This window comes from Vombatus ursinus, unplaced genomic scaffold (assembly GCF_900497805.2).
Source record: "Vombatus ursinus unplaced genomic scaffold, bare-nosed wombat genome assembly UNPS02014797.1, whole genome shotgun sequence".
Taxonomy (NCBI): domain Eukaryota; kingdom Metazoa; phylum Chordata; class Mammalia; order Diprotodontia; family Vombatidae; genus Vombatus; species Vombatus ursinus.
Genome location: NW_020954575.1, coordinates 2,627,146 through 2,642,018, shown reverse-complemented (window position 1 = coordinate 2,642,018; position 14,873 = coordinate 2,627,146). Strand labels below are relative to the sequence as shown.

General features: G+C 36.6%; 1 protein-coding gene across 9 annotated transcripts in view; it reads right to left on the bottom strand.

The window, feature by feature from the left end:
- BCAS3 (BCAS3, microtubule associated cell migration factor) overlaps positions 1 to 14,873 on the bottom strand; it is a 781,854-nt gene that overhangs the window by 350,721 nt on the left and 416,260 nt on the right. For all 9 annotated transcript variants that reach the window (XM_027870394.1, XM_027870395.1, XM_027870393.1 and 6 more), the window contains one exon: positions 12,313 to 12,509. In XM_027870394.1, the coding sequence (XP_027726195.1) occupies positions 12,313 to 12,509 (197 nt within the window). The remainder of the gene's footprint in view (positions 1 to 12,312; positions 12,510 to 14,873) is intronic.

The following is a 14,873-nucleotide window of genomic DNA, read 5'->3' as shown; positions in this document are numbered from 1 at the left end:
AGAACGAAGAGCCCTCTTTCCCATCTAATTCCGTCTGTGTCAGTTCTTCCTCTGCATCACATTTGTATAAGATAATTACTCTTTTAACTGCTCCTAAACAGTTTTACTTTTTAAAATCATGTCATACTCAGGTCTACCCCAATCTTTCTTATGAACTACCCAATTACTAGTAACAACCTTAGGCATACGTTTTACATTTTACATACATAAAAGGTAAACAGTCTGTCCTTATTGAGTCCCCTGTAATCAGTTTTTGGTATGTACCGTATATTTCTCTTGGCTCTTGTATGTCAAATTTTCTATTAAGTTCAGGTTTGGTTTTTTTTAAACGAAATCCTGACAGTCTGACAATTCATTAAATGTCCATTTTTTTTTTCATTCAGGATTTCATTTTTTCATTTCATCCATTTGCTGGATATGATATTTTTGGCAAGAACCCAGTCTTTTAATGTCACCACTGCTAAGTCTTATGTGATTCTAACTGTGGTACTGCCATATTTAAATTATTTTTTTCTTGTTGTTCATAATATTTTATCCTTGAGCTGGGAGTTTCAGAATTTGACCATAATATTCTAGTATATTCATAATATTCTAGTAGGTTTTCCTGATAGGATCTCTTTAAGGTGGTGATCACTGGATTTTTTTTTATTTCTACTTTCCTGTCTTGTTTTAATCTTCAGGATAATTTAATTATTTCTTGTATTATTCTATCAAGATTTTTTGATCACAGCTTTCAGACAGTCTGATTATTCTTATATTTTCTCTTCTTGATCTATTCTCCAGATCAGTTGTTTTTCTTATGAGATATTTCACATTCTCTTCTATTTTTTCATTCTTTATATTTTATTATTTCTTTATCTCATAACTTTGCTGGCTTCCCCTTGCCCATTTCTGATTTTTAAGGAGTCATTTTCTTCCTTAAGATTCTTGATCTCCTTTTCTAATTGGTTTACTTTCTTTTCATAATCTTTTTGTTTTTCTTGTATTGTTCTTTTTTTTGTTTTTTTGTTTTTTTTGGTTCTGTTTTTCCTCAAACTCTCTCATTTGATTTTTAAGTCTTTTTTAAGTTTTTCTATGAATTCTTTTTGGGCAGGTGACCATTTAACATCACTCTTTGGGGCAGAAGAGGTTTTCTTTACTTCAGTATCTGCCTCTGAAGACAAACTCCAGTCTTCTCTAATTCCCATAGTAACTCTCTATGTTTGGATTCTTTCTCTTTTCCCTGTGCATTTTTTTAAAATTTGTAGTAACTTAGTTTTTGTAATCACTTCTAGTCCTGGGGTATGGAGGATGGTGCCTCTGGCTTCAGATCTTCTGTCAGTTTTCCCCTCTACCTCCAGCCTCGCTAAATGCCCACAGCCAGCAGCATATCTGCTCCACTGCTTCTGTACTCACCAGGCGTATGCTGGTTTCTTCTCATCCCACATTTCCCCAGCAGTCAACAGAGGTTCCCTCAATCTTCCTAGTTTAGATGTCCAACTCTTCTCACTGTCCAGGTAAAAGTTCCTGTGGCTGGAGAGGAGGTAGCCTCCCAACGCAGCTAACCCCAGGGCTTGCAAGCTTGTTGTTTAAGTGAATCTAGCCTGAAGGTGTTTACTCTTCACAGGAACCAAATCTTGCCATGGAATTTTTCTTCAGATCTTCTTGGATTGTCCCAGAAGGACCCCTGTTCTGCCCCTACTCTTATTTATTTTTACCATTCTGTGTTTGCCTTGAGGCACTATTTTAACTCTTTTGTGGGAGAAAATCTTGAGAGCTTGGAATTTTTTTACCTACTCTACCATCTTCCCAGAATCCTTTAGATATAATGTTTTTGCTATGAGATACCTTATATTTTCATCTATTTTGTTAAAGTTTGTTTTAATATTTCTTGTTGTTTCATAAAGCTGTGGGCTTTCTCTTTGGTACATTCTAATTATTAGGGAGTTTTTTGCTGGGGCAAGATTTTGTACCTTTTGTGCTAAGCTGTTAAGTCCCCTTCCAGTTCTTTCTTCCAAAGTTCTCACTTCTTATTTTAATTTCTCCTCTCGTGCTCTCATTTATTTAAAAAAAAAACCAACATTTTTTAACTGCTTCTTTTAAATTCTTGCTTCATGTCTTCCAGGAATTCTAGTTGAATTTATGTCCAAGTTATGTTTTTCTTTTAAGCTTTCCTTATAGATGCATTAGTCATTCTCTTTTTTTCTGGGTTTGTGTCCAGAGTGTCCCCATTGCCATAATAACCTGTTATATTGGGATTCTTTTTTTTTTTTTTTTTGATTACTCATGCTTCCAACCCACTTTCTGACTTTGATTTAATGTCAGGGCCATATACATGCACATTTCTAGAGAGAAGGTCCGGGCCAGTCCTGTTGCAGCTTTCTTGGAGTATTGTATGATCCAGGGTAGATCTGATCCTTGCATCCCTGGTCTAAACTCTGCAAGTTTGTGACCTGGGAGACTAGATGCAGGTTTCCCTTTGTTCTGGGATTCCTGTTTGTTTACTCTTTCAGCTTATTCCTCTACTGGCTTCAAACTAGGCTAGAAGGTGGAGCTGAGTTTCTGCTCTGTACCTGGTACTTGAGCCATACTACTACTGCTGCTTGCTTCTGAAGCAGCTCCACTTGCAGTATATAACTCATGGCTCACTCCTGCCTTTCACCTACATAGCCTTTTCTCGGCACAGATCTCTTCATCTGCCCTGGATCTGTGACATGAGACAAAGCTACTGGCTGCCATCTGTTCCTGCATCTAACCATGGGTCCCAGTGCCAACTATTATAACTATTATTCTTTTTAAAAAAATCCTATCATACCTACTCTACAGAGGAAAGACAGAGAGGACCTCATCTTCCCAACCTTTCTATGCACAGGGATGCTTCATGTGGTGTGTTCCTGACTAGAGCACTTACCTAGTGTTCACAGACATCTCTCTGTCTTTCTTGCTGACCTGGGCTGGAAAAATAAATGTCACTTCTTAGATTTCCCCATTAGGATTCAGTCTGGTGCTTTTCCTAGATCTGTTTGGTGTGGAGTTCACTTTATTTCTTCCTGTTATATGCTATCTTGGCTAGCCAACCTTCTAATTATAACTCTTCCAGACATAAGATTAGCTAAGTTGATACAAGGACAATAGCTAGAGAGCTTATCATCATGCCTGTACTTTGCAGTTTGGTAGAAAAGTGCCAGAGCTTGAGCTCCACAAATACAATCTTCAAGAAACCACGGTCACTTACACTGAAGCATTAGATTATAACTTTAGTGACAGAGAAATTCAGAGATGTGAGAGATCAAAGTGATCTGGGGCAGTGAGAAAAGGATTCGTGGAAAACATGGTACTAGAAATGGACTTTGAAGATTTGTATAGGTGGTGAAGAGAAGAGAACATAAGAGAGGGAAGGATAGTATGGTCAAAGAATAATAGTGGGGTACAGTGAGAGCCTTGGATGTTGTTAAGGAGTCTGGACTACAGGCAATGGTGAACTATTTGATATTATTTTATAGGGAGATGATGAAAAGAAACTAGTGCTTCTGGATTGTTAAAGCAACGGATGTTGAAAGACACAGAATATTCGACTAATGCTATATTGGGAACTATTCATGACTAACAAATTAAGTTTCTGCACATTTAGCCTATTGTTAGCTTAGAAGTTTTCCCATCTGCTCAATTGTCTCTCTTCTCCAGGTGTTAACCATTTTATACATTTATTTCCCAGTTGCCCTGTGGTCAGTTCAATAATCCTGAATCCATTGTGGATCACTGATCAATTAAGGTCCTCGTCTTTCCCCATTTCAGTAAAGATCCTGGCAGTCAGAGTACCAGATTATGAGCATTTGTTGAGTACCTATATGAAACACAGCTTTATACTAGAGGTTGAGACTGGTGGTTAGAAGAAAAACCACAGGTATAGCTGTTCTGTAAGAGCTCACAATTCACAGTAAAAATGGAGGGTAGTAATTTGAATAGATGGGAAGTCAAAAGTCATGCCATATTGAGGTTTATAAAATGCAAATCCCAGCAGAATATAAGCTCCTCAGAGGGCAGGGATTATTGGCTGGTTTTGTCTTTGTATCCCCAGGGTGTAATACAGAGCATTGAACACAGCAGGCACTTAAATGTGTGTTAAATAGAACTGAATTAATGCTGTCTCCAAAGGTGAGGTAATGCTGTCCAACCACAGTCAAATAAGATTAGGGCAAAAGGGGAAAGCTTGATCCTATTAAATATTCAGCACTGTGTCAGAGAGGAGGGATAGCAAACATCCAAATAGTCTTTTAAATAATTTTTTTCACTAACTATAGATTATGTCCCCAGAAAAGAAGATAAAGGCTAAAATAAAATGAACTTTCCATAATACACCAATCCTTAGAGTCAAAAGTCTAATTCAGAAGGCATGATATTCTGGTCTCCATATCATCATCCTAACAGCCTCATCTCTGACTAATTTCCTATATGTACTGCATTTTTTCTTTGTTTGGAACAATGTTATTTATATAGGAAACCCCTTGTGTGGAAACTTGCTCTGCTAATGTATATCAGTAATTATTATGCAACTTTTTATGTAAGAAGTGGGGTTTGAACCCACATCCTTCTGATGAGGCCAGCTCTTTACCTCTGATCTACTATATACACAGACAAACACACACACTACACTCCTGTTTCATGAAAATAGCCATGCTTTTCTGCATTTTGTTGATATTCTTCTTTTTATAAGGAATGCCTTACACACCTATCTTCATTCATTCATTCAACAAATATTTATCATATGGTTACTATGTGTAGAGTACTCTGCTAGTCAAAAGGGAAGATCAAATGTGTTGGTCCAACATGGTCCCTGACCTTATTTATTCAACAAACATTTAAGTGCCAGATAAACATGGTGCCAACAAACATTTAAGCACCAGATAAAGGGAAGAACAAAACAATTCCTACCTTCAAGGAGCTTTATATTCTATTGGGGGTGAGGGTATGGGGGGAAGCACCATGGAATAAAATCTAGTAATGGGGATACAACACAAACACATAGATCTATGATACAGTAATACATTTATGTGGGGACATAAAATGTGACCTGGGCATACTGGCAACCCAGACCAATACTCTATGTATACCTATGATTAAATGATAAATGCATTAGAGAAGTCCAAATCAAAGAGCTTCATGAGGGCCAAGAGACAACTTCATTAATGACAAGGACTGATATACAAAGGCAACAAGTGGCTATAAGATATTAAGTTAGGTATGAGTTGATGATCTGGATCAGTGGGATGTGCCTTATCATGATGAAAGCACATGTCTGGACCAAAGGAAAAATTATTTTTGTGCTTGATTTAGTCTACTTTTATTTGTGAGATGATATAGTAACCTCAGGGTGGGGGGCGGAACAGGGCTATATTTAAATAATACTGCAGCATGTGGTGACTTGCCCATAACAGATGCTCAATAAATATTCAAAGAATTGACTTAAATTTGTTTTGGAATGTTTCATTGGAAGAAACTACATGAGTGTGAGGGTGGAAGAAGGGGGAAGGGTTGTTCCTCAGAAGTGACGGAAGCACAATTTTCTTTTTCTAAGAAAAGAACAAAAATATCATAATCAAGTATAGCTGCTATACTTGAAGAATGTACAGTATAAAGTTTCCCAAAGTGTATATAGATCAATTACACAGGGCCTTACAGTAACCAACCACATACCATTTTATTTTATTTTATTTATTTAAGAAATGCTGTGAAGGGTTAGGCAGAATTTCTAAAGCCTGGAGCTAGAGCTCTAACCCAATCCATAGATTGACTTAGTTTTGCAATGTGCAGTGGTTGAGTAAGTGTTAGATGGAGTAACATGAGTGGAAATAGAATTGTGCTGGAGAGATCAATGACTAAAAGTAGCAGGCTTCCTCTACTTGGAAGGAAAGGGCTCAGCTACCTCACCACGAGCAAATTTTACTATACTCCAAATCACTAAAAACTTTTGGCACTAATTCTGTTCTGGAACTGTGGGCTTGCTTGTATCCTATAAATGAAAGAGAGAAAGAAGGAGAGCCATTCTTATACTTCAAGATGGCACTATGAAGAGGTATGAAAAACAAAGACCAAAGATAGAACAAAAAGAAACAACACATGCAATAGATGTTCTTTTGCTTGTTTGTTTTAAGGCAGGGAAATGGTACAGGACATATGCTCCTTTCTTTAGTATGAGTCACTCTTTAAGAAGAAACAGAAACTCTAACCAGCTTTACTGGTGGCTTTGTTTGGTCTAAAGAGATATTATTGCTGATGGCAATGTGGCAGGTAAAAACATATTTCCATCATACGATGGATTATTTGCCAGAAGGAATACAAGGAAAAAAGTTAACTGAAGCCATTTCCTAGTTTCAAATCAAGATGAGAATTTTCCCCAGTATTTTCACTGGCAAAGAAATAGCCCCCCCCCCCCCAAAAAGGGCATTTAGAAATTTTGTTTAGCATTGTAATGACCTCTTTTAGTTTACTGGTGAAAAGAGACATATACTAAGCTGTGGTTTCTTTCCATTAATATGAATCCTTCCTTGGCTGAGAAGGAAGGGAAAAGGTCTATTTTTCCTAGGTTTTTGGGACCCTCTTCCCCTAGTGCAGCCACAGCAGATGGGGAAATTCCTTGCTATTGTGTTGCCCTAATACTAAGAGACTAGATCAGTGTTTTCTTTTGGCTAGATGACAGAGAAGATGGCTTAGACTTGGTTTGGGGATATCCAGAGGGATTTCAGGAGAGAATGGGAGGTGAGGGCAAGACAGAAAACTGACAGACTAGAGGGGAGGGCAAGTTAATTTGCTAAGGAACAATGAGATCATAATAGCTAAGGATGCACCCAACTTCACAAAAAGATGATGGGAAAAACTAATAAATATCTATGGACTGCATATACATATTTCCTCACAAGTTGGTCATAAAATGCATAGGAAAAAAAGACAGAAAAAAATTTAATAGGGAGTTTCTCCCTTGCTTTTTCTTCCAAAATACCTTTAATGTATCATTTCAGTGACCTGAAAGAGCAAACAATATTCACATAGAAATTTCAGATGATATTTAATTGGAAGGTGATGCCAACACCAAAAAGGTCAGAAAACAGGATACAACCAGACTTCAAGTAATTAGAAATCCAACAGGGACATCATAAAACAAAATAGTTTGGAAAAGTGTCTTACAATCTACATTTAGAGAAATATGATCAAAAACACAAATATTCACTGGGAACAAGAGAGATCCCAAGGGATGATAGGGAATCATGAACTGCAATGAAAATAAGCCTACAATGGGATACTACAGCAATTACACGTGAATTAAGTAAAAAAAAAAACTATTGGCTAAAATGACTTTAAGTAAGAGTCTATGTTACTCCATGCCAAGACTCAGAGAGAGAGAGAGAAAGTACAAAGCGGCACTGCATTTTGGGGCCCTTCAGTTTTAAGGATCTGAAAACATCTGAATAACCAAAGCTTGAAAGAGATTGCTAATAGAATGAAAGCTTCAGAATACAAGAGACAGATGCCTCAATACTCATTCAACTGTGCTTATAGTGTCCCTAAGGCAAGGACACTTAAGTAAGGAGGGGAAAAGAGCAAAGAAAAAAGAAAAAGACCGTACTACAAAAATATTTATAGCAATTCTTTTCGTGGTGGCAAAGAACTAGAAACTGAGGGAATGTCCATCAATTGGTGAATAACTGAACAAGTTAAGGTATATGAATGTGATGGAATACTATTGTGCTGTAAAATACAACAAAGAGGATTATTTCTGAAAAACTTGGAAAGAATTATATGAATTGATGCAAAGTGAAGACAGCAAAACCAGAAGAACAATTTCCACAGTAACAATATTGTAAAGAAAATCAACTGTGAAAAACTTAGTAACTTCAGTCAATTCTATGACTCATTAGAATTCCAAAGGACTCAAGATGAAAAACGTGATCCACCTCTAAAGAGAGAACTGATGGCTTCAGAGTGCAGATTGAAACATCATTTTTTTCTCTTCCTTCTTTTCAGAACATGGCTAATGTAGAAATGTTGTGCATGATTTCATATGTATAATAAGTATTGTATTTCTTGCCTTTTAAAGGGTGAGAGAGGGATAGAGGGAGGGAGATTTTGGAATTGAAAATAAAATTTAAAAAAAATTTTTAAATTACCTGGTGGTAGCAATAATAGGAGGAACTAGGTGACTAATTAAATTTTTAAAAATTCTAATGTGCCAACTTTATGCCAGGCATTTTGGCAATCAGGTAAAAATAAAAGACAATAGTCCTAGATCTCGAAGAGCTTATATTCTCTCAGGGTTGATGAGATATATATGCAAATAAATGATACAAACCAGAATTTGTTTCAGTGTATAGGAGCAGTGAAAGAGTAGCTTGGGAAGTTTGAGAAATGAAGGATCACTGTTTGGGGTGGGGAAAGAGTGTTGATAAAAGAAGTCTTAATGGGTTAAAAGAAGAAAAGAATTCTAACAGGTGGAAATATGGAATAAGTTCATTCCAGACAATGTAGATGGCTTTTGTGGAAATACAAAGAAGTGGGAGGCAAGATAAAACTGAACCAAATTTATAAAAATAAAAAACATTCCCCAGTTGATAAATGGTCAAAGGATATGAAAAGAAGGTTTTCAGAAGAAGGAATCAAAGTTATCCATAGTCATATGAAAAAATACTCTAAATCATTCTTGATTAGAGAAATGCAAATTAAAACAACTCTGAGGTATCACCTCACATCTATCAGATTGGCTAACATAACAGAAAAAGAAAAGGACAAATGTTGGAAGGGATGTGGAAAAATTGAAACACTAATGCACTACTGACAGAGTTGTGAACTGGTCCAACCATTCTTGAGAATAATTTGGAGCTGTGCCCAAAGGGTATTTATAAAACTGTGTATAACCTTTGACTCAGGAATACCATACCTGGTCTCAAGAGATCAAAGAAAGACAAAAGGATATAGATAAATATGTATGTGCATGTATACACACATATATATGTTTATAACAGCTCTTTTTGTGGTGGAAAAGAATTGGAAATGGAGGGGATGCCCATCAATTAGGTAACGGATGAAAAAGCTGTGGTATACGGTTGTGATGGAATACTATTTTGTAAGAATATAATGTAAGAAATGACGAGGGAGGTCTTTTCAGAAAAATCTGGGAAGACCAAATGAATTGATACAGAGTGAAGCGAACAGAGCCTGATTATTGTACATAATAACAGCAACATTGTAACAATGATCCACTGTGAAAAGCTTAGCCACTTTACTCAATACAGTGATGCAATATAATTCCAAAGAATGCAACCTTCAGAGAGTACTGATGAACCCCAAGTATGAATTAAAGTATAATTTTCTCGCTTTATTTTTCTTGCTTTTTTTTTGGTAATATGGCTAATATGGTATCACTCTTTAATCTAAATCATGTATCCATTTTGACCTCATCTTGGTATATGGTATGAAATACTGGTTGATGCCTAGTTTCCACCAAACCACTTTCCAGTTTTCCCAGCAATTTTTGTCAAACAGTGAGTTGTTTCCCCCAAAGCTTGGGTCTTATTAAAGACTAGATTGCAAAAAAACCAAACCAAACCAAAACAAACCAAAACAAAAGACTAGAACTGCAATATTCATTTCTTATTGTGAACTGTGTACCTCATCTATTCCACTGATCAACCATTCTATTTCATAATGAGAACTAGATTGTTTTGATGACTATCACTTTGTAACATAGTTTGAAATCTTGAACAGTTAGTCTGCCTTTCTTCACAATATTTTTCATTGATTTCCTTGATATTCTTGACCTTTTTTTTCTTCCAGATGAATTTTGTTATTATTTTTTCTACCTCTTTAATTCTTTGGTAGTTTGATTGGTATGGTACTGAATATGAAAATTAATTTAGGTAGAATTATCCTTTTTATTACATTGGCTTGGCCTACCCATGAGGAATTAATATTTCTCCAATAGTTCAGATTTGTCTTAATTTGTGTGAGAGGTATTTTGTAATTGTGTTCATATACAGTGCATTGGTGTCCCAATTTTTCCATATCCAACATTTGTCCTTTAATTTTTCTGTCATGTTAGCGAATCTGATAGGTGTTAGGTGGCACCTTGGTAGGCAGACTCCCAAGTATTTTATATCACCTGCAGTTAATTTAAATGGAATTTCTCTTACTATCTCTTCCTGCAGGGTTTTGTTGGTAATATATCGAATTGCTGATGTGCGTTTATTTTATATCCTGTAACTCTGCTAAAGTTGTTAGTTGTATCAACTAGTTTTCTTAGTAAATTCTCTAAGGTTTTCTAAGTGTACTATTATATTGCCTACAAAAGTGACAGATGTTTCCTCCCCTATTCTAATTCCTTCAATTACTTTTTCTTGTCTTATTACTATAGCTAGCATTTCTAGTATAGTAATAATAGTAGTGATAATGAACATCTATGCTTCACCCTGATTTTACTGATAAAGCTTCTAGTTTATACCCATTACAGTAAATGCTTGCTTTTGGTTTTAGAGAGACACTACTTATTATTTAAAGAAAAGCTTGATTCCTGTTCTTTCTAGTGTTTTTAAAAGGAATGGTTGTTGTATTTTGTCAAAAGTTTTCTCCATCTACTGAGATAATTTTTTTTGTTCTTGCTATTGATATAATCAATTATGCTTATGGTTTTCCTAATATTGACCGAGCTAAATGTCACCTAGACATAGTGCATGATCTTTGTGATATATTTCTATAATCTACTTTCTAGCATTTTATTTAAGAATTTTGTTTCTATATTCATTAGGGAAATTGCTCGATAATTTTTGTCCTCTGTTTCTGTTCTCCCTGGTTTAAGTATCAAGACCATATCTGTGTCATAGAAGGAATTTGGTAGGATTCTTTTACCTATTTTTTCAAATAATTTATATACTACTGGAATTAATCAATCTTTAAATATTAGACAGAATTCACTTGTAAATCCATCTGGTCTTGGGGATTTTTTCTTAGGGAGTTCATTTATGACTTGCTCAATTTCTTTTTCTAAGATAGAGTTATTTCAGTATTCCATTTCTTCTTCTATTAATCTGGGCATTTTATATTTTTGTAAATATTCATCCATTTCACTTAGATTGTCAGTTTTGTTGGCATATAATTGGGTAAAATAGCTCCTAATAATTGCTTTAATTTCATCTTCATTGGTGCTGCATTTACCCTTTTCATTTTTAAGACTGGCAATTTGGTTTTCGTTTCTTTTTTAAATCAAATTAACCAATAGTTTATCTATTTTATTGGTTTATCAAACTAGCTTCCCTAGTTTTTTAGTTCAATGTTTTGGGGTTTTTTTTAACTTTGAATTTTATTAATCTCTCCTTTGATTTTCAGGATTTCTATTTTGGTGTTTAATAGGAGATTCTTAATTTGTTCATTTTCTAGTTTTTTAAACTGCATGCCCAATTCATTGATCTCCTCTTTCTCTTTCATATTGATGTAAGTGTTTAGAGATATAAATTTTCTTTAAGTATTGCTTTGGCTGCATCCCACAAATTTTGGCATGTTGTTTCTGGAGACAGGAAGAGTAAGAAAAACCAAGAGTGACTGAAAGCAACAGTTGGAGAGATAGAAGGAAAACCAATAGAGTTATGTCACAGAAGTCAAAGGAGGAGAAAGAGGAAGGGATGTTCAACAGTGTCAAAAGTTGCAGAAAGGTTAAGTAGAATGAAAACTAAGGAGAGGCCACTATATTTGGTAATTAGGAGATTACAGCTCAGAGAGAATAGTTTTAGTAGGAAGATGAAAACTAACTATCATGGCTAATAAGAAGGCTGGCTTGATTCAAGAATGTGGAAAAGACAGGTCTTTTTAATATGGTAGTGTTTACATGAAAAGAATACTAATAGATGACATTTATAGTAGAGTCTTTTATAGCTACCCAACATGTTATGAATGTAACATGTAAACCGAGGTGCTGGGGAAACAGCGCTGAATTTGGAATCAAGAGAACCTCAGTCAAAATCCCAATTCTAGTACTTACTACCCAAGTGGCCTTCAACAATAATGTCCTTCTCAGGCTTTAGACTCCTCTTCTATAAAATGAGAGGGTTGGGCCAAATGGTCTTGTTCAAAATCTTAAAGGTCATTGTGAAAGAGCTAGTATTTGAACCAAGGTCTTCTGACTCCAGAACCAGTGTTCCCTCCATTAAACCACACTGTGATGCACAAAATCTGGTAAGCCAAAATAACTTTTAAAGTTTTAAATTCTTATTCCAAAGAAAATATAAATATATTTAAGAACTGAGTCTACAATATTTACCTTGGTCTTCATGATACTCCCTAAGTTCTTCTTACCTGAGGCTATTGAGGTCCAGGTCATCCGTATCAAAATCCAAAAGGGGCTGGGGAGTGTCACTTGGGCCATGAGACTGCAGCACAGAGGAACTCGATGATATAACTGTGGTTTGGCCAGAAGGGTGAATGGTTTTGAATTGGAACTGGGGACCCATCCACAGACGTCTGTGGGGTCCAGTGTGGGTCACAATTTCAACCTGGAACAAAACAGGCCTAGCATGATTAAAATATATCCTGGCACATTCCTTTCTGTTTGCCATTCATCAAACCACCTCCCACCTTTTACTAAAAGCCCATTTCCTCCAGGAAGCCCATCTTAATCAAATGGGAGTACAAGAAGGCACCTGCCACAGAAAGGTGATCCTGATTACAGTTTGAAGAGGCAGCCATACCACAACCCTCCTCTGGTCTTCACATAAATAAACAGACAAACAAATAATAACCCCACCCCAAAAAAATGCCAAAAAGGAACAGTTGCAGCCTACCTTTCACTCTCCCTAAGGGCTATGTCTTTCCCACATTCCATATAGTACTTACCATTCTGAGGGCATGCAATGAATCCTACACCTATCAATCCACAGATTAAAAGTAATTCCTTCCCTGAGGACCAAGCTCATGACAAACTTGAAGCTGTTCTTGAACTATCCAAGGAAAAGAAAAGGTCTGAAATAATTCTTAACACCTGAAACCAGTATCTTCCCATCATCAAATGTTACTAGGCTTACTCTACTGCTATTATGCCCTGCCTCCCCCATTTCCAAGAACTACTTTTTTGTCTGTTTGTTTGTTTTTGGTGAGGCAATCCGGGTTAAGTGACTTGCCCAGGGTCACACAGCCAGTAAGTGTCAAGTGTCTGAGGTCGGATTTGAACTCAGGTCCTCCTGACTCCAAGGTCAGCGTTTTATCCACTGCGCCATCTAGCTGCCCCAAGAAGTACTTTTTAAATGAGAAGAGTTAGCTGTTTTTATGAAAAACTGGATTTTTCTTTTTAATAGCCCAAAGTTTCTGAAACATAGGGAAGTGATAAAAAAGATCTCATACATAACATGTATCTTTGCCTGTCATTATTCATGCTATAGAGATGGGAAATGCCAATGTGTTTCATGAATCACATACTTTAAATGAAGAAAGAAAAACACACCCTTACCACTTGTTGAGAGGCAGCAAGGCAGAATGGATGGAGAGCTACCCTTGGAATCTGATCTTGCCTCTGCTGTATTCTAGCTATTTGACCTTGGACAAGTCACTTTACCACTTGGTGCATCCAATTTTCAAAGACTCTGAGTTGCAAAAGAGTTGCTGATCTGCATCAGTAGAATGAGTTTACATACAAACAATTCAATATGAAACTGAAATTGGAGGACTAGAACCAGTTCCCTCCCCAAAAACACTTGTTATTGTATTGGGTGCTTTAAAGAGAATTCAAAAGAAGAAAAATTGAACATTATTTTTAAAGGACAAAATCAGAAAATATATATGTGGTATTCTAGGATTTCACAAACAGGATGCCTAGATCCCAAGTGAACTATATGGAGACTAGAGATGAAGGGGCAACATAATGTCCTGTAATTGCTAAATCCACCTTTAAGCACATCAAATGAGACTTTTACTTTCTACACTTGATGATAAAAATAGATGTGCCATACTTTTGCCTGTAGTTCCTTTACTGAGGTCATATTTCTGTGCTTAAGGTGATTCAATTCTTGGCAAAAAGTAATTGCAAAGGAGAGGGTAGCTCTAGGATTGTAAGCCCTCAAGGTAAAAATGTGGGGGGGGGGCACCTGTCTTGAATATCTATATACCTATTGATCTTAAGGTGCAACTCAGACTGGCTACAGACATTTCAGATTCTAGCTCCTCACGGGCAATGAGGTAAATTAGGGCACAGATACAGCATTCTGTGCGTTTAAAGCTGGAAACCGTCAGTGTCATAGAGCCAAGAGGTAAACAGATGCCTGTGCAATTTCACAGAGGCAACGGCCAGATGTTCTTATTCATTCTCCTGTTGTGTGTAGGACAAACATATTGTACAGACTTCACACTGACAGCACACATTACCTCCTGTTCTAATTGAAAAACTGAAGTGAAGGGTAGCATTTTTTCACAGCATTCTATAAGTGGGGATAAGATTTTCAATTTAAAAGCCACCCAGACTTGTGGCCTTAACTCAATGTGGTGCTGGATAAAAGTGGAACTACCACTAGATTCCAGAGGATAAACCCCTTAGCCTTGCCTTTAATCCCTGGGGCACAGGCATGTCGTGGCAACTTTTCCCCTCTTCCCAAGTTTCCTACCTTCTCCAGGCCAAGCTCCCTGATACATCATTCACTTTTCCCACTGTGCCTAACCACTGTTGGGGAGGAGGTAGGGTTTGGGAAGAGGGGTGCGCCTGTCTGATGAGAAATCTGCTGGATTGGTAATCTGAGCTGGACTACTAACCTCCCCTATGATGTCAGATCCCAGGCAGACAAAACAATGACATTTGTTATAAAATCATTTGTAATCACATCACTTTGAAAACCCAAGATCATTTGACTTCAAAGCTTCAAGCAATGAAGACA